The 25,514-nt window shown below is 41.2% G+C and overlaps 1 protein-coding gene across 2 annotated transcripts in view; it reads left to right on the top strand.

Annotated features, from left to right (window-relative positions):
• Positions 1–25,130, top strand: part of elfn2a (extracellular leucine-rich repeat and fibronectin type III domain containing 2a) — a 146,263-nt gene extending 121,133 nt beyond the window's left edge. For both annotated transcript variants that reach the window (XM_077226231.1, XM_077226232.1), the window contains exon 2: positions 17,444–25,130. In XM_077226231.1, coding sequence (XP_077082346.1) covers positions 17,755–20,547 — 2,793 coding nt within the window. In that variant the 5' untranslated portion in view covers positions 17,444–17,754 and the 3' untranslated portion in view covers positions 20,548–25,130. The remainder of the gene's footprint in view (positions 1–17,443) is intronic.
• The last annotated feature ends 384 nt before the right edge of the window (positions 25,131–25,514 follow it).

Raw genomic sequence — 25,514 nt, 5'->3', positions numbered from 1 at the left:
AGGCTCAAGGCTGCATTTGGCACAAACTCACAAATCACCTGTTCTGTCATTCAAACCTACAAACTTTCAACCACCAGCCCACAACCACACAAATTTGTATATAACTACCACAATTTGCAGCCGTCAGGTGTATTGGCTGAATCGTCATAGTGTACAACCACTGCCAAGTAGCTTCAGCCAAATTTTTAGTGTCTCCACTAGTATGGACAGAAATGCAAGACCGGCAAGGATATAGAGCTCAAAATGGATCAGGAATCTTGTGGGGCGGTTGATAACCTTCACGGAACGCTTCCTTTTTGCCAGTCCTGCCTCTCCGAGTCCCAATGTTTTGTTAGCCTGTCTTATGGGAAGGGTAGATGAAACATGACAAGACTATCTGCACCCAGCACAAATGAGCACATCAACCCTTCCAACGCAGCCTTTGGCCAAACATGACCTACATCCTGTGTACAGAAACTCTGTGTTTATGTGCGTGTGTGTGTAGCTAGTGTTCTCTAAATTCTCATATGTTATTGTTTGCTTTGTTCCTCAGTTGTAAACACCTTGTGGTTTTGTTGAGATCTACTGGTTTGTGGATGGAAATGCTGCAAGATGTTTGAATCACACTATGGCCAAAAAAACACTAGAATGGTCAGTAAGATCCAGCAAGAATCCAATAAATTAATCAAAAGGGGCATTAAAGACATTTATAATGTTACAAAAAGTAAAAGTGGTGCCTTTGAACTTTCAATCAATCAAAAAGTCCTTCCACAAAATATTAAACAGCACTGTTTGCAACATTGATGATACAAAAAAAAAATGTTTCTTGAGCATTAAATCAGCATATTAGAATGATTTCTGAAGGATCATGTGACACTGAAGACTGGAGTAATGATGCTGAAAATTGCGGAAATGATGCGGACAGTCCTGACATTGTTAATTGGATTTTTTGAAAGAGTCATATGCTTTCTAGATTTTTCTTCATCAGAAAATACTTTTAGTGTGTTGTTGATTTCTTGTGGAGTTATTTTTTTCATTGTCATTTTACATTTACATTGACATTTATTCATTTAGCTGACGCTTTTATCCAAAGCGACTTACAATTGCTAGATATGTCAGAGGTCGCACGCCTCTGGAGCAACTAGGGGTTGAGTGTCTTGCTCAGGGACACATTGGTGTCTCACAGTGGATTCGAACCCGGGTCAATACACCAAAGGCATGTGTCTTATCCATTGCGCCATCACCACCCCATTTTTTAGGCTGTTTCTCAATTAAAACCCATTTAATTATCATCATGATGTGTGTCTTCATTGTCCTTGATGAAATACTAATAATATTTTTTTAATCGCTGGCACTTCTCTACTCAAGCTTACTTTTAAAATAAAGCATGGAAACCCCAAACACATACACAAGATGCTTTTAGCATCCCAACAATGTTCCAAATCATGAACGACAAAATGGTCAATTTGGAGTGCTTGTGGTGTTACTGCTTTTGTAAAATTAGGTGTGATTGAGCATTTTACCAGAGGCACTGCGGATGAAACTTCTTTCAACGTACTTTGTCGTAAAATGGTGACTCACACTCACTCAAGCCAGACAAGAGGCTGGTGATGAGCTGTTTTATCATCACCAGCAGGTGCTTGTGCAGTATCGCTCGTTCCTGGGTAGGAGAGAAGAAGTTGAAGAGGTTTTCACAGGCTAGGGCAGAAGTACACACTTATTACTATTCATGAGACTTCACCGCTTTACCTGTCGCTAAATTATGTCAGATTCCTTGCTGTAGGCCATGAGGTTCAGAGTAGCTATATACAGTGTCTGGGTAAAAATGGCATGGTAAAGAGTTTTCAAGATGTCAAGGATGGATTATGGCCCGACACGCGGAAGAGAGTATATAGACAGATGAAAAGTGCTTGAATGTATGCTGACATTATGTAAGCGAGATGTTCCATGCGCAAATCCTGACCAATCAGCATCCAGGACCAGAGATATCCAGCCGAACTGGTGTCGTCACTTTACATGTAAAATTGCATCTTCCTATGTAAGTGGCTGGCTCTTGGTGAAATAATCTCACGATACCGTACGTATAATGTGTCACTATAATTCATAGTATGTTTAAATATCACCACAGCATATGAATGGGCATTTTCCCATCTCTGTTTCTGATATATGCAGCATCAGTGGTGTTTAATGCCAGACTTTTCCCTCAGGGCAGAATGAGATAATACAGAAAGTGAGTAGAGATGCTGTATTATCACCTCTGTTGCTTAAAATATCTGTCTCAGGGTATCTGAGAGGGTGGTCAACCAAGAAGAACAAAGTGCCTCCATGTGGTCGTGGTTAGGTGTAGTTTATAAATTTTTTGAAGAAATGTGAGTGGTGTTTGACCAACATTTTGTCAAAATGTGCTTATTTTAGACTAAATTTTCAGTGATGTTACCCCTGTTTACTTACTTACTTACTTAGGCCTGTTACTCCAAGGAGGAGCATAGGCTACTGACAATTTTTCTCCACCTCGTCCTGTTCTGTGCCAGCTTCTCCAGATCTTGCCCTCTGTATCCAGCTCTTTCCATCTCGGCTGTGACACTCCTCCTCCAGGTGTCTCCCTCTACCACGTTTACCCTGTAGGTTCCACTGCAGGACTTGGCGTGTGATGGAATTCTTCGGTTTCCGCAATGTGTGCACAATCCATCCCCATTTTTGTTTGTTTATTTCCACTTCTATTGCAGGCTGCTTTGCTCTTCCCCAAAGCTCTCTGTTCTTTAATTTATCAGGTCATCTGATGTTAAGAATACGTCTGAGGTAGTGGTTGGTGAAGACTTGTAGCTTGTTCAGTGGGTTCTTTGTTGTTTTCCACGTCTCAGATCCGTAAAGGAGTATGGTTTTTATACTTGAATAGTTGAATAGCCTTATTTTGGTCTTGAGTGTGATGTTACGTGCTCTCCATATGGCCCCCATCATCCCAAATGCATCTCTTGCCTTGGCTAATTCTCGCTACCTCACTTCCCAGGTAAATTAATGAGTTGATGTCCTCTAGTGGTTGGTGGTTAAACATCAAGCTGGCCAGCATCTTTGTATTGGCCTTGAGCACTTTGGTCTTCTGTATGCTAATATGGAGACCTGTCTCGGCTGCTTTCTGTTCTACCTCTCCCAATTTCTCTTGCATTTGTTGGTGATTTTGGGACAGTAATGCGATATTATCTGCGCAGTCTAGGCCGTCCAGTTGTGTGAACAGGGTCCACTGGATCCCATTGTGCCTGTTGTCAGTGGCTTGCTGCATGATCCAGTCTACCGCTAAGAGGAATAGTAATTGGTAAAGTAAGCAGCCTTGCCTTACCCCTGTTGTGATATGAAAAGCCCCTGTCAGCTGGCCTTCATGTATGATTCTACATTGCATTCCCAAATAGGTATTCTTGATGATGGTGGTGAACTTCTCTGGTATGCCATAGTGTCAACATGTTACCCCTGTTTAACATTTATAAATATTTTTTATAACATTAAACTCATACCTCGGGTCTTTAGTGATCCGGGACATCATTCACTAGCCGCCTCTTCATTCATTTTTTAAAGTTAGACATCAACCTTCTTAGTATTCCTTAATCAATTCGTTATAAACAATATAACTAGAACAAAATGCCTTTTTTCAATAATTTTATCTTTGTTGACTGAATTAGTGTAATTCACCTTTATTCCACAAGGTGGCAATGTCTGATACACACTGATGAAGTGACGTTCCCTTTCAAAAGCTACAATCGATGCTGTGCTGCTTAGCACATTGGGAACGTCTTTAATCGTGACCAGCTGTGAATATAGTGTGCAAACACGTCGATAGAATCGACCCGGAGGTAATATAGCCTCGGCCGGTGACGTCATCGGCGCGCACCCGCGACGCAAGGCTATAAATAGATGAGCCACAGGTGTGTCATTAAGATCTTTTTCTTCAGATCACTCTGTGCATGTGTGTGGCAAACTCTATCTCTCTCACTATCTGTCTCAGATCTTTGTTAGGAGTTAGATTTCAACTGGCAGTGTGCAGAAAATTCTCATTTCTCAATCTTTTTCTCTGAAAGCCTGTTAAAAGAGTTTAAAAAGAAAAAAAAGAGTAGAAATGAGTCAACAGCAGAATAAACGTTGTGTTCCCCCATGCTCCCGTCCCATGTCTGAGCTGGATACACACGATTACTGCGTTGTCTGTTTGGGGGAAGTGCACGCGGTTCTGGCTTTAGAGAACAGCGAGTGCGAGCATTGTGAGATGTTTACAGTGAAAATGCTGCGCGCTCGTCTGAGCTATTTTCAGACCGCACCCACATTACTATCGTGGGGCTCTCGTATGGATTTGTGTGATGAGCAAGAGACGGGTCCGACCCTTTCGCTTGCTGCATCACCAGATCCACACGCTCCCTCGCGCGATCCCGAAGCGCACTCCAGAGCTTCTTCGGCTTGCGTGGGGGACGATGATTTGTCTCTTGATTTTGAGGACCTTGAACGGCCGCCTTCTGAGCGTTCCTTTCACTAAAATAAATCTGTCGAGGAATTGCTCGAAGTGGTCCCTCGCGCGGTGGCCAGGATGCAGCTTGACTGGCCACGGGATCAAGAGACCCCCAAACACTCTAAGCTAGGGGATAGGTTTCTGTCCGGTGGCAAGGGGGAGGGGCCAAAACATCAGTCTCTTCCCTTCTTCGAGGACCTCCATGACGAGCTGCCTAAGTCATGGAGTAAACCATATACTTCCCTCGACGTCGACTTTTTCGACTATCGTGGGAGCGAAGGCACAGGGGTATGCGGAGATGCCGCAGGTAGAAGAGACGCTCGCGAGCTATCTCTCGCCTGCTTCAGCATCTTCCATTAAGAAACCTACCCTCTCCACGAAACTATCTAAAATTACATCAGCATTAGTGGGTAAAGCTTATCAAGCTGCAGGTCAGGCTGGTGCTGCGCTGCACACTATGGCAGTGCTTCAGGCGTACCAGGCTGACCTGCTGAAGGATTTGAGTGCGGGCAGCACTAGAGATGAGGGGTCTTTCTCGGAGCTGCGGAGAGCCACAGATCTGTCTCTTCGTGCGACTAAGCAAACAGCCCGTGACATCGGTCGTTCAATGTCTGCTTTGGTCAGCAGGGAGAGGCATCTGTGGCTTAATCTAACAGGGATTAAAGATAAAGACCGGGTATTCCTGTTAGATTCCCCAGTCTCGCCCTCTGGTCTGTTCAGCGACTCGGTCGACACAGTCGTCAGCAGATTCAGAGAGGTTAAAAAACACGAGGAAGCTTTTGTTCAATTCCTTCCTCGTTGCACTCATGGGGAGGGGCCATTGGCCATCCAACTCCTCCCCGGTCCTTCAAAAGCTCAGGAGGCGAAAAAGCAGAGCGAAATGTTAGATGTTCCGTTGTTTCCTGCCGTCAGCCAGGTCACGGAACATCTAACATCCCCTCAAGAGGAAGTTTTAAAATTGATACCACTCTCAGAGAGTCTAGCAGCGTGGCAACTTCTGCCAGGCATTTCTGCGTGGGTGTTAAGCACAGTACAAATAGGATACAGAATCCAATTTATTCGTCGTCCTCCCCGTTTCGACGGCGTGGTCTCCACTTCCGTGAGACCGGAACTGATGCATGTGCTAGCACAAGAGCTACAGACTCTCCTGAGCAAAGAGGCCATAGAGCGTGTTCCTCTTCCAGAGAGAAGGTCGGGCTATTACAGCAAAAACTTCCTAGTTCCCAAGAAGGACGGGGGGGGTGCGTCCAATCTTAGATCTTCGAGGCTTAAACCTTTCAGTCAAAGCACTCAAGTTCAAAATGTTAACCGTAAAGACGGTCGTGTCACAAATTCAACATCACGATTGGTTCGTCACGATCGATCTGAAGGAAATTCAGATCGCATATTTTCACATACAAATATTGCCACATCACAGGAAGTTCCTGAGGTTCGCTTTCGGGGGCGAAGCTTACCAATTTCGGGTTCTTCCATTCGGCCTAGCCTTATCACCCCGCACGTACACGAAATGCATGGATGCAGCTCTGGCTCCATTACGACTCCAGGGCATTTGCATAGTTACCACAGGCAGATAACAAAAGAATAGGAAGTATCATCAGCAAAACTTGAAATGGCTCAGTGATTTCCAGCAGAGCAAGTACTGAACATAATCAAATATTAGAGTCACTGTCACTTGACGAAGTTGCTGAAGAAGCTATCAGCGATCAAAATATTGATTTTGAAGACGTTGACAATTATAGTTTCGGAAATGAGCTCTGATAATGACAGTGATGACATAATTAAACATAGTACAAGAACAAACTTAACATTTCCAAGCTTTAAAAGGTAACGAAATATGCTTTATTTTATTCTTGTGTAATTGTTACTCTAATATCAGGAGAGTTTTAAATTATCATGACAGGTAGAGATCCATCCTTATAGATCTGGGTAGCTAAAGATCCAAATATGTAATAATGATTGTCGAAACATTCATGCATTTAAGGGTTAATATTGTTATTTAAAGTTTACTACTAGAATACAGTACAATTACGCCACACAAATCAGGCTTTAAACTGAATTTAGACAGTAGCTAATTTTGGTAACAGGTTTGCAAAAACTGCAAATCACATACTTTCACACTGTCAGTTTATGGGGTTGATAACTGCATTTATTTACAAGTTTGAATCTCAAAATGTTCAGTCTGCACAGTAACTACAGTAGTCTCAAATACTGTCTGTATGAACATGCAACTGGAGTCAAGCCTGTATTCTCTTAACAGTAACGATAGCGACAGTGACCAGTGTGATGTCAAAGATGGTGATTGGAGACCTCCATAAAACTGAAAAGTCTTTTGTAATGACAAGAGTCCAATGAGCCTCGAGTTCATCGGTCAAATCTTCATTAACCAACAGAATCTTTTTTATTCTGATCCTTTGAGTTGCCCGTTGAACAGAAATGGGAGCAGCTGCTGTGAAGAACAGTGACTGGATCTAAAACCATTATATGACACAGCTCAAATCTCTGTCGCTGTAAGTTACCAAAACTACACACATGAAAATTCGCAACACATGGCAGATGTGTTTGTGCATCACAGACCGTCTCTCTTACACTGTATGGTGTGACAAACAACTAGTTGTCCAGTCCAGTTCCGTTCACACAGCAAGGGATTTCCGAGAATGCGGTTGTGAGTCCTGAAAATATAGTTCGGTTATTCAGTTATAGAATGATATTGTCAATCTTGTAAATAACTTAACTGTGTGTGAACATTATCGTATTAAGGAAGGTTAAGCACCTCATTTCACTGACCATTTGTCTAAAAACTATACTTCAGGACTTTTAGACTTTTCCTTTTGTGCCCAGTTTGTGATAAAAGAGGCTGTGGTGAAAGAGCAACAACGCTGTATGTTAGTAGAATTCATGGCTTCTGACTAAAATGCCTCCTAACCCCAGAGCGAATTTTAGCAATAATTTCACATCCTCCCCTGCACTTAAATATTGCTGACATACTGTACAAGAAATAGAGTTAGGGGGCAAGACGCATTAAGTTATAATATGAGGCAGATTTTAAGGGCACTTTGAAAAACCCAATCCTCTCAGTCAAGACCCGGAGGCCAAGAAGCCACTAATTAGAATTCAGGAAGTTAAAGCTGCCGCCCCCTCTGGGGCTTTGGTCCCGTGTAGGTCATTGGATGTCAGAGCGTCAGGGCAACGTCTGGGCATTTCGACACAGACAAATTTGTTTCTTAGCTGTTTGAATGCCCCTGTGGCTGTCCGTGTCAGTTTTGCTCTCAGGGTGAATGTAGCTCTGGCAATTTCGTGATCCCACCACCCTTAAGGGTGTTTGATGTCTCAGACGACTGCCTAAGACAAAACAACTGAATTTGCTTTCTCTGAATGCGTGCTGTGTATGTAGAGAGTCGGCGGGAAAACGGTGGGGTTTTCTTTGTCGGTACGTGAAAGGGAAATCAACACGGACTCTAAGATTGTTTTCATGTTCTTCCCCTTCCTCGGAAAAGTTTTCCCTCTCCAGGCAGTCTATGTTGCTGCGGTTTGGAGATAAAATTGTTATTCTAACAAGTGCACACTGCAGTGGCTAAGGAGGGGGGAAAGAAAAATCAAGCACTTGTTTGAAAGAGCTTCAATTGGCAAATTGTGGAGATTCTCAGAATAATACCACAGCTGGATATCAACCATCCAAAACCAGTGCTCACTGTGAGTGTTATACATTAAAGTGATCAATTTTTGAACAAGAATATATCGAGATTATATCTCTCTTACTTTGTTGCGGCAAAGTTGCAGCAATTTAAGACAAAGGCAATCTGAGGCAACAAAGTTGAGATATGTTTAACTTTGGTAAAGATTGAAATGTGTAATTTTTTGCTCCACTAGTGTCGCCAATTGAAATCTGCCATTGGTCAAATGCCCCAAATTTACACCCTTTGGTTGAGTCACTGTTTGTTCAAGCAGAATAGCAACAGTGACTCAACCAATGGTGTTATTTTGGGGTGGGAATATGTGTTTGACTGAGCCAAACCATTACACATTTCACCTTTAACTTATCTCAACTTTGCCACCTAAAATGGCCAATTCTCATTCAAAATTACTTTGCCTTGTCTCTGCACGATCATGTCTTGTCACTGCATTTGTTTGAGCAGACTAGTCCAGCATAGCAACAGGGCAATTTTTTTATCATTATACATTAAAGCCCGATGTGTGTGTTATACAATATAATGATCAATTATAGGACTAAAAGTACTGCTATATATTGATATATCTCCCTTATACTCGAGACGCTCACACTGACAGCAGTTTTCAGCGACCAGACAAAGTCATTTCGAATGAGAATTGGCCATTTGAGGTGACAAAGTTGAGAAAAGTTAAAGGTGAAATGAGTAATTGCTTCTCCACTAGCATCACCGAAGGAAATTTGATTTGTTTTTAAACAGGTTTTCTAAACCATTGGTCAGGCAAACACATAGCCTAGCCCCAAAATAACACCATTGGTTGTTTTCTTACCAACAGTCACTGTTGCTATGCTGGGATAGACAAATAGCAATATTTTGATAGCTCCACACTGTTTACGCTTTTCTGGAAAATGAATGGGTTACTGTATAGTGTCTCTGCAGATTAATCTGTGGATACAATTATTTAAAAAGAATATATTATTCAGCTTTAACTATCAAAACATGCACATTTTTTATTGCTCTTTCTTAGGTGAGTTAGCAACAGCTCCTCCAGGCTACAGCGTGAAAGGTCAATAGTTGCATATGATGTGACAACCACATGCGTTGGTTCTTTTTCTGTCCCAAAAGAAGCACCAGGTAAGGTGGGAATTTTTAGCTCCAGCTGTCTCGCATCAAAACAAAAAGTGCCATTTTGAGTAAAGTTCCCCATCAGTCAACAAGTTTGACCTTCGGTTACAAAGCATTTGGCTAAAATGTTTCTTTCTTTCTTTTTATTTTTTGTCTTCTCTGTGCATAAAATGTTCCCGTAATGGTCTAAGTACATCTGATCTCATTCGCTTTCTCTTTGTCTTTCTCTAATCCCCTGAGAGGTTTATCATTAGACAATGAAGACTCTCTAAAGTAAGTGCTACAGTAGTTTTTGTCCACCTGCTTTCACAAGCTGTAATTAGCATTAGCCTCTGGTCCTAATTAAATCGCAGATACGCTGTGTGATAACTCGACGTGAGAAAACGGAAAGGGTTTTTAGGTCTCCACAAAAGCCTGAAGCTTGGTGGAATAAAGGAAGAAAGAGAAGGTCTTAATTGTTTCCTTGCTGTTGCTGGCACATGCTATTTTTGTCTTTTGAAAGGACAATAGCGATAAACTCCCAGCATACAATGACGCCACTAAAAGACATGGCTTGAAGAAAGAACAAAGACGTAGACAAAAATGCAGGCACATTGCGAATACAACTTTGCAGAAGCGCAGATGCGTCATTCCCATTCAAACTGAGGGAACATGACAGTTTGATTTTTGAGCTGAGTGGATTTTGAATGCAAACACTGTCTGAGTAACACTGTCTCAACAAATAATGTGTGTTTGGGGGCAGGACAACATTTTTGTCTGACCTTTTTGCCCCCCTTTTGGTCACATTTGATCTTGTCTAGTCCACAAAGTATGCTAGTACTGTCCCCAGTGCCCCATTACGTGAAAAAGCCTTTCTAAGCTTGCAAAAGCTTGTGTTTATTATACATTTTTACATTACAACCCTTCTGTGATAGTACATTTGGGAGATCTGTTGTTTTATTATTTTATTTGAATCACTAAAAGCCAAATGGCCCTTCAGTCAGTGTTCTGTTTGTTTTTAATGAAATCAGCAGGGACTGATAGATATCTTGTGTGTTAAAATGCTGCTTTGAGGCCCCTGCTGTAATATGCCGGTGACCTTGAATTCGGTCAGACCTTCTCAGTTCGGAGCAGAACTGGTGGAGTGTTTCCTCTAGGCACCTGTGAGTAGACTAACTAATTAGATCTTTATCTGAAGAGGTCAGAGCTCAGTTAACAGAAGGATGGAAATAAACCTATGTGACTGTGGATGAGAAAGAGGATAAATTGCCGGCATTGATTTCTATAAAGAGAAAGTTTAAATTTATAGGGTTGATCAGGGACTAGTTGTCAAAAGAATAAGATGTCACTAGGTCTGTATCTCAATAATTATAACATTTTCTTAAGTAGTTCAGTTAGTTCAAGTACAAATTTACCTAATCTAAATATATTACAAAAAGTATAATTATTTTATGAAACGGTTTAACTGAAAATCCTGTTTTTCTTTGCATATTCCACTGAGACAATATGCCCCGCTATTAGTTAAATGGTTATTCACTGGTCAACTATTTTGGTCAACAAATTGCTTTAGTTGCACGTTATTGTTTAAATTGTTTAACTCTTAGCAAGCACCACAAATTCATCAGTCTATGTTTATCCCAGTACATTAAGTTGTTGAGATATTCCACTGGGTACAATATCTTTTGTTAGTTTAATGTGCAACAATCATCCGGCATATTGAAGTTACATTATGCATACGTTGCTGGATAACTTTTACAATTACGGCTGTTCAAGTGGTGCTATGTAAACCTTTTTTTCTCATCAGCGGGGTAATTAATACTCCCATCAGAATTACTTCTATTCACATTCAATTTGCATAAAAGTCTTCTGCGTTATTTGCATACAATGTTCGTTTCCTTTGATGTAGCAAACATGTTTACATGCATACATTCATAGGCGTATACACACAAAAATGATTTAATGTTTTCTTGGCTGTAATTGACATTTGTGAGTATTAAATGATTTTGCTGTAAAAGATTTTTAACACTCTACAGCTAATGTTGTTCCTACAGAGATGAAAAGACCCACACACATTGTAGCCTTGAGGGACTGAAGGATTGACAGTTAGGAGAGGATCGCTTGGTTATGACACACTCTGAGGGTCAGTGGTAAATCAGCTGACGTCAGTTGAGGAATTGAATTGTCAATTTCAATCTTGAGCTTAGGCACTGGGGGAAACAGGTTCTCTGTTTCTTTGAGGGTTTTAGGAATGAGAAGTGACTATTATAAAATTGGATGCTTGAATTCTAGACTGAGCTGCTCTGCAGTCTAAACCAAGTTTTATTATGCAAGGTTTCATGACAATATTTGTAGGATAATGTAAAGGAATATTACAATTTTGTTCTGTGTTATTTAATTCAAAGCATAAATTAAACATGTTGCAAATGGAGTGCCGGTACACAAACATTCTGAAAAATGGATGAAGTATTAGCTGGAGGTCTGTTGAGCGTTCAGTGAATATTAGGCAAGGCAAGGCAAGGCAAGTTTATTTATATAGCACATTTCATACACAATGGTAATTCAAAGTGCTTTACATAGAAGAAATTAAAATAATCAAAAGAAATCAGAATAATTAAAACAGTTTAGAATAAAAGATAAAATACAGAAATCAGAATAATTAAAACATAAAATAAAATACAGTGCAAACAGTCGGACGAACAGTGGCACAGTGCTCATTCAGTAAATGCACAGCTAAACAGATGTGTTTTGAGTCTGGATTTGAATGTGACTACTGTAGGAGCACATCTGATCTCTTCTGGAAGCTGGTTCCAGCTGCGGCTGGCATAGTAGCTAAAAGCAGACTCGCCATGCTTAGAGTGAACCCTTGGTATTTCTAGCCGATGTGATCCTAATGATCTGAGTGATCTGTTGGGTTTATATTCAGTGAGCATATCTGCAATGTATTGAGGTCCTAGGCCATTGAATGATTTATATACCAGTAATAATACTTTAAAATCAATCCTAAATGTAACTGGCAGCCAGTGTAAAGACCTGAGGACTGGTGTGATGTGTTCATATTTTCTGGTTCTGCTCAGAATCCTAGCAGCAGCGTTCTGTATGAGCTGCAACTGTCTTATGGTCTTTTTGGGAAGGCCAGTGAGAAGTCCATTACAATAATCCACCCTACTGGTGATGAAAGCATGCACAAGTTTTTCTAAGTCTTGACTGGAAACAAAGCATCTAATTCTTGCAATATTTTTCAGGTGATAATATGCTGATTTAGTTATTGCTTTGACATGACTACTGAAACTAAGGTCTGACTCTAGAGACACACCCAGATTCCTGACTTGATTTTTAGTTGTTTGACCCCTAGACTGAAGGTATGCGTTCACCTTGAGAACTTCATCTTTGTTTCCAAACGCAATGACTTCAGTTTTGTCTTTGTTTAACTGAAGAAAGTTTTGGCACATCCAATTGTTTACTTCATCAATGCATTGGCAAAGGGAGTCAATGGGGCTGTAATCGTTAGGCGATAGGGCTAAGTAGAGCTGTGTGTCGTCTGCATAGCTATGGTAAGCGATTTGGTTCTTTCTCATTATTTGGCTCATTGGGAGCATGTACAGGTTGAATAGGAGTGGCGCAAGAATTGAGCCTTGAGGGACTCCGCATGTCATGGATGTCCACTCAGACTTATGGTCTCCTATACTCACATAATAACCTCTGCCTCCTAAGTATGACCTGAACCATTTTAGGACTATCCCAGAAAGCCCGACCCAGTTTTCCAGCCTGTCAAGAAGTATTTTGTGATCGACAGTGTCAAATGCAGCACTGAGGTCGAGTAGTACCAGCACTGATAATTTGCCTGTATCAGTATTTAAGCGAATATCATTTATTATCTTTATGAGCGCGGTCTCTGTACTGTGGTGCGGTCGGAAACCAGATTGAAAATGGTCAAAGTATCCATTCGAGCTTAAGAATTTGTTCAGCTGATTGAAGACAACTTTTTCAATGATCTTGCCTATGAAAGGAAGATTTGAGATCGGTCTATAGTTGTTTAATATGGTCTTATCCAGATTGCTCTTTTTCAGGAGGGGCTTGACAACAGCAGTTTTCAGGGAGGTCGGAAAACTCCCAGAGAGAAGTGAGGCATTTACCACTTCTAGGAGATCTGCTTCTAAGCTGTGTAACACATTTTTGAAAAAAGATGTGGGAAGTGCATCAAGGGCGCAGGTTGATGTTTTTAGTTGCTGTACGGTTTCTTCCAAAATTTTGCCATCAATTTCTTCGAAATCAGACATAGTTGCTACTTTCTCGTGCTGTTGTTTGATCTGCCTGACCCCAGCGCAACTCAAGGATGAGCTGATCACCTTTCTAATATTATTGATTTTCTCAGAGAAGAAAGAAGCAAACTCACTGCACTTTCTCACTGAGAGCATTTCACTGGGAATCTGGCTTGGGGGGTTTGTCAGTCTCTCTACAGTAGCAAAAAGAGTGCGCGTGTTGTTTATATTGCTGTTTATAATATTCGAGAAAAAAGTCTGTCTAGCTTTGCTTAGTTCCTTATTGAAAGCATGGATGCTGTCTTTGTAGATGTTATAATGGACTACAAGTTTTGTCTTCCGCCACATGCGCTCTGCTTTTCTGCATTGTCTTTTCATATTTTGCACTGCTGTTGAGTTTCTCCAAGGTGCTTTTTGTCTGCCACTCTTCTTCCTGACTTTCACAGGAGCAATATCATCAATTACACTCTTAACTTTTGAGTTAAAAGAATCAAGGAGAAAATCAACAGAGTCAGCAGATATGCTTGGTGTTAAAGATATAGCCTTCATAAATAGTACACTAGTATTCTCATTTAAGCATCTCTTCTTGACAGACACAGATCTAGCTTCAATGGCAGGAGAGATCAATATATCAAAGAAAATACAAAAATGATCAGACAGTGCTACATCCTTAATAACAATTGATGAAATGTTTAGACCCTTACTGATAAGTAAATCTAGAGTGTGTCCACGATTATGTGTGGCTCCATGTACATGCTGAGTCAGATCAAAAGTTTTTAAAACAGTTTTGATTTCTTTTGCCATATTGTTTTCTGCATTATCTATGTGAATGTTAAAATCTCCAGCAATGGCAAAGCAGTCAAACTCTGAGGAAATAGAACTTAACAGTTCTGTTAAGTTCTCAGCAAAAGCTGGAGAGTATTTTGGAGGCCTGTAAACAATGATAAGTAAAATGCGTGGAGCACCTTTTAACACAATACCCAGATATTCGAAAGACGGGTAATTCCCAAATGATATTTGCTTACATTGATAGACATCTTTATAAAGAGCAGCTAAACCTCCGCCTCTTCTGACAGCTCTGCAGACACTCATAAAAGTAAAGTTAGGAGGGGCTGTTTCATTGAGGACTGTTGCACTGCAACTTTCTTCTAGCCAAGTTTCATTTAGCAACATAAAATCCAGGTTGTATGTGGTTATTAAGTCATTGACTAAAAGTGATTTATTTTTAAGTGAGCGGATGTTTAAAAGTGCTAACTTAACAGTCTTACTTTTTGTCCCCACAGCAATCTTGGTATGTCGTGTAATAGGCACCAGATTAGATGGGTTAGCTGTACGGCTTTTGAAGGCCTTAGACTTTCTATCATGTAATTGAACAGCAATAGAAAAACATACAGGCACACTGGGTTCCCGCTTGTTCTGTAAACATTTGAGAAAGTTATTGTTATCATAGCGGGGACCCGACACATATCACTGAGAGCTGGTATCAGTTGTTTTTGGTTCACCTCGAGCCGCCGGAGGAGGGTGTGGGCCCTGGCGCTGTGGCAGAGGCCGAAGAGCTCTCACAGGGGGAGGGGGAGGGCGAGCTGGGCCCGTAGGCTTTGGTGGTTGTGGGGCCTGGCGTTTTTTGGTTGGTATCTGGGGGCTCGCAGCAAAAGAGTGGGATAGTCTAGTTCCAGCGTGCACCAGTTGTTCCATTTTCTCTGAGAAGCACAGAAGTGGAGATGCTGGAGAGAGTGATAATGTTTCCAGTGAGAGTGATTTTTGCTCTGGTGTTATTGGAGGCTGTAATATGCTGTCCTGGTTTCCCTGGCTGTTTTCCAGAAAGTCGTCCTTGGGTGCTGTATATTGGAGCAGTGCTGGTATGTCACAGTCTGTCTGTGGTGAGCTCTGTGGGCAGGGCTCAGCTGAGATTGTGACCGTGAGCAGAGGTTGTTGTGGCTGAGTGGTGTTATCACTGTCCTTGTGTGATGTGTCAACCGCATGTCCATTCAGGGGCTGAAGTGAAATCCTGTGGTCATTCATACTGTATCCAGGTGTGTGTGTGCCATTCAGGTTGAGTGGATTGGCACACATTGCAGAAGGATGACGGAGGGAGAAGTAGATATTGTCCTTTAGCACTCTTGAACCAAGTTTGTTTGGGTGGTGGCCATCCTGTTGAAACAGTTGCCTCTGACTCCAGAAAAGATTGAAGTTGTCAATAAAGTTCACTCCTTTTATATTGCAGGTTTTTTGCAGCCATGTATTAAGCCCAAGCAACCGTGAAAACCTGTTTGTTCCTCTTGCTGGGAGTGGTCCACTGATGAATGTTTGAACTTTCAGTCTTTTAAGTGTTTCAAAAAGTTCATTGAAATCCTTTTTAAGAAGTTCCGACTGCTCTTTATGAATATCATTCTTCCCCACATGAATGATCAGTCGATTTGCAGTCTTATGTTTCATCAGAATGTTCTGAAGTTCCCTGTTTACATCAGATGTTGTTGCTTGTGGAAGGCAGCACGTTGTTGTATCCCTGCTATTAATGTTTCTGATTACGGAGTCGCCCACTATCAGAGTCCTGGGCTCGGCTGCACTGTGAGCTGAGTGCCGCTGTCTGCTCGACCTTGAGCCCCAGTTAGCATCAGTGTTAGCTACTGGTTGATTCAGTCTGTGTTCAATCACATTCATCAAATTTGGGGATTCCTCATTCATTAATACTTCAAATCTGTTCTCAAGATGTATAGGCGGTGGTAGGAGACCAGTGTTTGCAGTCCTTGTCAGAGCCGTATCTGGGGTAGAGGATGCTACTGCAGTAATATGTGATGCTCGTGACAATCTGATGTCTCGAGTGCCTTTGGGTCTCGCACCCTGTTTGTGCCATCGATTAGTAAAACGATCGGCTTGTTTCTCTACACTCAGTATGGCCTGTCGAGAAGCACTAGATTCATGGGACTCACCGGCTGTATGCTGAGGACGTCCATGACGAAGCTCTGTTGTGTGTTCCGTCTGGTTTGGTGGTCCCGCAATTAACTTTGTTTCAAGAATTGCAATCCTTTGTAAAAGTCTGTGGCAGTTGGAGCAGCAAGTAGATTCCAGAGGAGGCATTTTCTTATCCTTATGAATGTAGGCAGTTTTGTTTTCTCTTCCCCGGAATGTAAGCTTTCAGTGGGAGGCTGGTTGAATAAAATAATTCTGCTTTTTTTTGTAGTAATCCAAACGTTTGAGCACTGTGCTGATTTGCTGAAGTTAAAATTAGGTGATAAAAGGAGATAAAATATAGAAATATAAAAGCGATAGAGCAAAGCGCGGAGCAGTAAGCGAGAGCGTCCGAACAGTAGCTGAGCAGGAAGTAGCCTCTACTAAATCTAATATTAGTTAGATTTCTTTGAAGTTACAAAGTTAACCTGGATTTTTTTTGTTGTTGTTGTTTTGTTGTTGGTTAGCAGGAACGGTGACACATTAATTCATAATGAAATAATACACCCAATCTTTCTACTGCATAATTTCATTGACCAAGTTACTGACATGGACATAAATGCAAACATACACACACAAACCACTGTAGCTGCTGCTAAGATGTTCTTATGCATTTTAATAACCAAGCAAACTAAAAAAAAAATCTGCAGGAGAGTGACATGGAATGGTGTTGTTTGGATAATGGTAATCCAAAATTAATCCTCAGAGGCACAGTAAAACCTCAGTGACTTACAAAGACTAATGGCTGTTCTACATTCTGGTCCCTAATTATGCTGTCATTCCAGCTTTCTTTAATAACAATTTTGAGCCTTTATTGTTTAGTTGCACCAATATGGTTTTACATAACCAAACATTGTTAACACTAAATCAGTATGAAAAAGTTTCATGGCTTTAGACATTTTAATGCATGAATGGTTTTCTAAATCACTTTTGTTTATAATTAAAGCATACAATATAATAATTTCTCAATTTTCTCTCCCCACCTTTTGTCTCTTTTATAGATCCAAAAATTGACGGATTGAAAGCATTGTTCGGGAGTTCAAAAGGAGAGCAGTCAAGAAGTTAAAGACCATGAGTTACAGCTGTGAAAAGCGACACTATAACCCTATAACACGGACCACATAAAATGGAGACTATGTTTGGCATTATGGTTCCTGAACAGCTGTGACTGCCCTCAAGACACGTTTTCCCAGAACCTGTGTCTTTGTAATCCTATTGGCAATCCATCTCCTGTGATAATTTTTCTCATTTTGAGCCCTAACCTTGTTCGTTTCCCTCCTTGATCAAAACAAATCCAGTTTTTGGTCCAAAAATGTCCTGCAGGTTCAGCTTATCTTGTGCATTTCCACCCTCCTTTCTCATCCTCTCTCTCCCTATTTTTCTCTTCCTCCATGCACCTTCATTCGTGAGGGGTGACTGCTGGCTAATTGAGGGGGATAAAGGCTACGTGTGGCTGGCAATCTGCAGTCAGAACCAGCCTCCATATGAGACAATCCCACAGCACATTAACAACACCGTCCATGACTTACGGCTGAATGAAAACAAGCTCAAGGCAATTTTCTTCAGCTCCCTCAGCCGATTTACCAACCTTACCGACCTCAACCTCACTAAGAATGAAATCTCCTACATTGAGGACGGTGCCTTCGCAGGACAGGCCAATCTACAGGTCTTGCAGTTGGGATATAACAAGTTAACCAATCTCACTGAGGGCATGCTGCGAGGGTTGGGTCGAATGCAATGCCTATATCTGCAGCATAACCTTATAGAGGTAATTGCAATCAATGCCTTCTGGGAGTGCCCAAGCCTTAGCAGTCTCGATCTTTCCTCTAACAAATTAGCAAAGCTGGATTCATCCACCTTCACCGTTTTGGGTGGGCGGCTGACAGTGTGCGAACTGGCTGGAAATCCTTTTCATTGTGGCTGTGACTTGTACAGCTTCCTTATTTGGTTGGAGGGATTTGACAATGTCACTCACACCTATGACAGGCTCCTGTGTGAGACGCCAAAGGAACTTTTTGGCTACCCTCTCCTGAGTCCTAGAGGTAATCATGGAAGAAATGCTCGTTCCATCCTGGCATCCAGTTGTAAAGATGGAGAGATTGTTACTGACATAACTTCCCTGCCTCCTGACTTGGACTCTTCTGGGATGGGGGTGGATATTTATGATCAGATGGGACCTTATCACCAGCCCACAGCTTCAACAACAGACCCCACCTATAGTCCCACTATTAAGTTGCAAACGGTCTCCCTCTCCACCGCATCCCTCTTGGTTCAAATACCCAAGCCCTATAGTAAGATGTACATCTTAGTGCAGTACAACCACACCTATGTGTCAGATGTTACAAACTTAAAGAACAAGAAAGAGATTGTCACACTAAACAACCTAAAGCCCCACACAAATTACACATTTTGTGTTGCCTCCATTCGCAATTCACAGCGATACAATCACACTTGTCTGTATTTTGCAACTCGGGCTACAGGGCCTGATGACTTGAAAGCAACCCCTTCTACCACCACCCATTACATTATGACCATTCTAGGCTGCCTGTTTGGGATGGTCATTGTGTTGGGCTTGGTGTATTACTGCTTACGTAGGCGTCGAATGCAGGAGGAGAAAGAAAAGGCAATTAGTGTTAAGAAAACTATTTTAGAGATGCGCTATGGGCCAGAAGTTGCTGCTGCAGCAGCTAAGGATCCTTCAGCCTTGCAGAAACTCCATGACCAGTCCCATCATCAACACCACCACAGCAAGCTGACCCAGTCAGCATCCTCCAGCTTGGGCATCCTTCACGGCTCAGCCAACACCACCTCTTCTCGACTTTCTTCCCTGCCTCAAGTGGAGAAGATGGCTACAGCTTTCTCAGAAGCCATGGCCGCCAATAAGGGCAACTACATGGATGTACGAACGTCAGGAGGAGGAGAGGATCGAGTGAGAGATGGAGTAGTAACAGGTTCAAGGGAAGAAATCACAAGAAATGAAAATGGGATTAATGGAGGAGATGACTCTGATGATGATGGCCGAGATTCAACATCCGAGATCTCCACCATTGCCAAGGAGGTGGACAAGGTAAACCAGATTATCAATAACTGCATTGATGCACTCAAACTAGACTCTGTAGGTGTTGTGGCAGCGGCTGCGGCCACTGCAACTACAGCGGATAACACTGCCTCTCCAGCACCTCCTAGTGTCTCTTCCTTAGCCAGGGGGCTGATTCCACTTTCCCCTACCATCACAGAGACATGCCAGATCATGTCGTCCCCTAAAATCCGTCCTCCACCTCCTGTTCCTCTTGTTTTGCCCCTTTCTGAGCGGCCCGGCATCAGCGGAGGGGGCTTTCTCTCCCCTCCCTACAGGGACCCACCCCCAGCTACAGCATCACGGCCCTTGCAGAGGCAACTCAGTGCGGATGCTGCAGTTGTCCCTATTAACTCTGTTAAAAACCGCTGCAGTGTTTCTTCCGGTGGCTCTGTCAAAAGTGCTCGGGTCATAAGTCTGGATGTCCCTGACCCTCGAAGCCCAGAGTCATTCAAGTACCCTGGGAAAGGCAGCCCTATTCGGTGCGGGGAGCCAGTAGAGAGGTTGCCCTTAATAGGTGTTCAGGGAGTCAGTAATGGCAGAGGAGATGGTGGCAGCGGAGGTGGAGGGGGAGCCGGTGGTGGCAGTGGTGGATCGGGTGGGTGTGCTGTTGTGGTCGGAGGTGGGGGCAGCACAACTCAGCAGCACCACTTGGAGGTGCACCCAGACTACCACTGCTCAGAGCACCGACACTCCTTCCCCGCCCTCTACTATGAGGGTGCCACTGACTCCCCTGCCCAGAAAGCCTCCTTTCTAAAGCCTCTCACTCGCACCAAGAAGGATACTGCCTACTCCCAGCTTTCTCCCCGCCACCACAATTACTCAGGGTATTCCTCCAGCCCTGAGTACTCCTCCGAGAGCACTCTTAAAATCTGGGAGCGCTTCCGGCCCTACAAGAAAAGCCCCCGTGAGGAGGCCTACATAGCCGCTGGCCATGCTCTTCGAAAGAAAGTGCAGTTTGCAAAGGATGAGGATCTCCATGACATTCTGGACTACTGGAAGGGAGTGTCAGCACAGCAGAAACTGTGATGATTGTGAAAGACATGACAGCAGGAAGAAAGGTTGTGGAGAAAAGAACCAGTGGCTCTTGAGACAGCTTGGCAGACTCCATCAGCAGGTGCTTTGGTCCCTGCAGACCACCACAGAGACAAGTGTTCTGAAATAGACAGAATTAAGCAGGTGTTCCAAACTCATTAAGGCATAGATAAGCAACCAACCAGAAATGCACAGGAAATGTGGCACTTAAAAGGCAACCAGATTCAATTTAGAATCCCTCCATTTTACCTTGTGTTCCACCTGTGCTCTTTGCACTGTAGTTTGACAAAATAGTACCGGTAGTCTTAAATGAGGAATTAGTGGTTTTTATTTTACAAATGCCTGAATATACTCCAGAGGGATGGTGAGAACTGATACTTGTCAAGATGATTGTTTACAATGTTAATTAGTAAGAAGGAAAAAAGTAAAGTTGTGAATTTAGCTTGGCTGAAGCCACAGGTCAAAACATGTTCCCTCCCATTCCCTAATCTCTGCTTAAACTAAGCATATTCATTTGAGACACCTACACACATTTTGCGCAGCATGTGTGGGATACAGTTATCAAACCAGAGGCAGCCATCTGGATATGTTTTATATTCAAGCAGTGTGTCAATTCGATAAAACGCACAATATTAATTTCTTTTTGGCATTCATTTTTGGCAGAGCCAGCCTTAGATGCATATTCCTCTACATGTGTAGTCTTTGGTCTGTTTTTTTTTTTTCTTCCTTGTTTAAAGAAGGGAAATAGTAATATGGGATTTAAGAATAGCTTACGTTTCAGATTTTAAGTATCAGAGACTAGATCTGAAAAAGAATTAGGAATTTACAGGTGGCTGCTAGATATAGACCCTAATGTAATTATAGGTTGAAATAGATAAGGTTAATAGGTGTGTATTAGGTGTGTTACACATTTCCACACCCAGGTGTGATAGTTTGCTTTGTTTAGCCTGTTGGAAGGCAAAATTCCAAAATTAAACTGAATGCTACACTTTCATAAAATGCAAAATCGAATCTGGAAGCTACAATTTCCTGAAATTTTAAACAGACAATTTCATAATAGCTGTCTTGCTGGTGTTTTTTGTAATACTTTACAGTGGGCTAAGTTTATCACAGGCACAGAACACCTTAAACCAGTTTCAGCGGCTTTGTGTAGAATACTTTTCTCTTTTCTCTATTGATTCCAGGTTGATTCAGAATCAGATGTCATATTTGCATTTCAGTAGTGATGACTCGGCCCGTTCTACTTACAGTACATCAATTGAATACTGTAGTAGCTCTTCCTTTGTCTCTCACCATTGATATGACATTTTGTTTCTTGTTATAGCCCACATCTGTTGACCTGATCTGGGTTGTGGTCAAAGTAGGGAAGGTATGAAACAAATTCAATTATTTTTCACATCTCATTTTTTAAGACCTTGTTATTGTCCTTGCATGGCTTAATAGGGAAAATTAATTAGTAATTTGCAGCAGTGAATCAAGGGGTCAAAGAGGTGCTAATATTATTAACACTGCCAGATTGGAAAAGTGATTGAAATTAATCTCACCCTTTCCGGCCAGGTCATCATCCAGAATGTATCCCTGGAGTTTTGCTGGTTCACCCATGGCATTGAAAGGCAAGCTGATGCCTTTCTTCTTTAGATCAATTTACTGGCTTAAAATAAGCACCTGAAGCTCTTCAAAATAGGCTTCTGGGCTTTGGAAATTGAGTCAAGGTCATTTTTGATGACAGATGTTTGCGTTTGTCGTAGATTTCAAGACCTTATAGTTATCATGCACTGGGTTCTATCAGCACTGTGTAAGTGTCATGAGAATTCAGTCAGTACATAAAAATTTATCTTTTTACATTTGAATTTGTGCCAAAATCAATGCCCTGTAATTAACACTGTCAAGCCAAAATACAGAGGTTTCCCTTGTGAGCCATTTTACAAAAACCTCTCAGACGGAAATCCAGGCTGCAGTCAACCATGGTCTATGAGATCTAAAAACAAGTTGAGCATATAGAAATGTGTTACCCTGTTAAGAAAGAGGTTATATTAATGCTCATGCTAATGTTTTATGTTAGATTAGAGTAAGAAAAGAGATATGTAAATGAACACATGGATTGATATGAATATCATTGACAAGAGCAGGCTTGTAGCAAGATCTTGCAACAAAGCGATAAACCCACACATGCATATATATTCCACCATCATTAGCTTTTGTGAAATCTCATTTATTCTTATTTAAGACTCCAAAAGCACCCCCCCCCCCCCCCTCCCCCCAATATTTTCCTAAACTCTGTTAGAACATGAGTTTGCTAAACAGCCTCAAGGATTGCATTATTGCACTGTGGTTGGGAGATACCAAGCTAAGACAATTGAAGAGAAATTAATATGCTCTTGGAATGTTTTGTTTAAGTATATTGTTGGCATATGGGAATGACAGTTATTTGTGGTTTGATTTCCTGCTGATAAGTTGGTTTTTGATAACGTATGTGTGTGTATGGTCTTTAAGATTTAAAATGTCGATGAGATGTAACTGATGGATGACTGTGAAAACTGTGACAAACACACAACCAAGAGAACAATCTGTACTAACAATGGTTACATACAGTATATGTACAAGTAGTATTAGATTTCCAATGGGTATGTCCAGTGAAAACAAAATCGCTGTATGTGTACACATACATACAAACACGCGTGCACATATACACAAACACATATGCAGAGTGTACAATCTACACATACTGTATAAGTTTACAGACACATAGTCTTAAAAGTGCCCTCTTGGCACTAAAAAAGTGATTTATTTTAAAGGAAGGTGCCAAGCATTTGTAAGACTGAAACTGTTTATATGTTATTTATTTGTCAAAGTAACTACATTATTTTATGATTGAAAGGTCATTGTTGTAAGTTGGTTATTTCATGTGATTTTAAATTTCAGATAAGCACTATACAGTATATTAACATAGTGATCTTTTTTATTTTCCCCCAGAATGCCCTCCTGATCAAGTGCACTTGAGGCCAAAACCCAGGTGCTTTAACATAATTTTGGGTTGAATTGTATTTTGTTTGATTCCCAGCTATATAATACATCGTAATGGTATCCAACTTAATATTATTTATATAAGGCTGTATTGATTTGTAAAAAAAAAAAAAGATACATTCTGCAGGATTTCTAAAAGCCAACATTCAAAATACGAATCTAAAAAATATAGAGCGAAAACAAGTTTTGCGCACATAAACTTCTACCGGAAACTCCCACAACATGAGTGAGCAAAGTTCCCCTCTCTGTACGGTTTTACAGAGGACTGTAGGGCTTCAACAATTTCAGTCCTCCCACTAATAAAGTTTTAAACAGTGAAAGACTTACGGCCCACAATTTTCTGGCCTCTTACCATCTTGTCCATGAAGATAAGTCTTTCAAAACCTACCATTGTCCTGTGATGCACTTGTCAAATTTAGTTGCATGTTAAGGGTGTGATGAAGCATTTTTGCTCGTTTTTTCCCCTTCCTTTTTCCTAATAATGTATTATGCCAAGGATTTCTCTTTCATATCTCTATTCCTCATGCTCCAGCTGAGTGTTCGTGCTTATGCTCCGGAAGCCTTGATAAAGTGAATTTAGTGTGTGGTTAAAAAACACAGAAAGCTTTTCTTGTTTTAATAAACTATTCAGACTTTTGGCTGCTTTAATTAGGCCAGCCCCCCTCAAGACCCCGGATTAGGCACCTGAACAAGGAATAAAATGTTATTCACACTCTCCATGGCACCATTCCGTGTTTAATGCAAAAAGACTCAAATCCCAACCTCCTTTATCTCAAATGTGTATTAGCTCAGCAGGTTAACCAAGACCTCAGAGAAGAACACGCTGTGATCGATGCTAGAGTTTTACATGCCTTTCAGTCAGTCATTTATGAGTAATAAGCGAACTGAGCCCAGGGAAGATGGAATAAATATATTTAAGTTATGGATCTGCACAAGTTTTTTAAATATACCTTCAGTAATAAGATCAGTGGGTTTTATGTAGAGTACTAATTCAGTTGATTCGCTTTCATGGCAGCTTTGCATCAAATAGGGAACTGTTTTCTGGTTTGTAAACCGCCTAGTTTGTGAAATGTGAAAACATTTTGAAAACTATTTGAACTATTTACTTTTTAATGCATATTAATTTTTCATTAAAATGTAATAACTTTCACCTGATTAGCCTTTTCGGCAGATTTCACATGACCTTCGGTTTAGTTTTAACCAGTTTATTTTTGTTTTTTTGTAGGGATGCATCACTTCAGAAACTTTTCCAGTAGTTAATTTCCTAATTTAATCTGGTTAAAGTTAATGTAAGAGAAGTTTACAGTAATGTCAAATAAAGTTAGATTTGAAGAAGCCTTAACATTGGGATGCGTTGAGAGGGTGAACTTAACCTTCAATGTCTACGTCCAAGTCCAAATATCTCCTAAAAAGAGTCTGTCAGCAGTGTTTCAAGAGGTCAGGCTCCATATTCTGGTATGTGTAAGTTACCCACTTTTTCCTATCCAGTCAATTTCTGATTTATATTTTCTCATTGGATATGCCACATTAAAGTAAAAAAAAAAAAAAAAAAATTCAGCCGAACCTGATAAATTTTTAATCTGCCTCAAACATCAAACTTCCCATGGGCTTGTAAACTCTGTCAGGTTACAAAAAGTTCTGTTATACACACTTTTAACGCCTACAATGCCATTTTTGAGGAAAGGGTCTGCAGGGGGTCTTTTGGAAATGGCGTTTGTAATGCTTTTCACCCTGAGCAAGGATTTAATTACCCCTATATGCCAAGGCCGAAGGATTGCTGCTTTTTATCACGCCATGAAAAGATTAAAATGTCCCTCAATAGGTTTTCTCCCCGGCCTGTTTTGTTATTAGCTGTCAAGACTGTTAGACTGTTAGACAAATACATTAGTTTACAGTATCATGCTGGCTTTGCTGAGAAAATATGCTGTTCAGTTTCT

This window comes from Siphateles boraxobius, unplaced genomic scaffold, assembly GCF_051911475.1.
Source record: "Siphateles boraxobius isolate OS27281-9 unplaced genomic scaffold, OSU_SipBor_1 13, whole genome shotgun sequence".
Taxonomy (NCBI): domain Eukaryota; kingdom Metazoa; phylum Chordata; class Actinopteri; order Cypriniformes; family Leuciscidae; genus Siphateles; species Siphateles boraxobius.
This window is presented reverse-complemented; position numbering and strand designations above follow the sequence as displayed.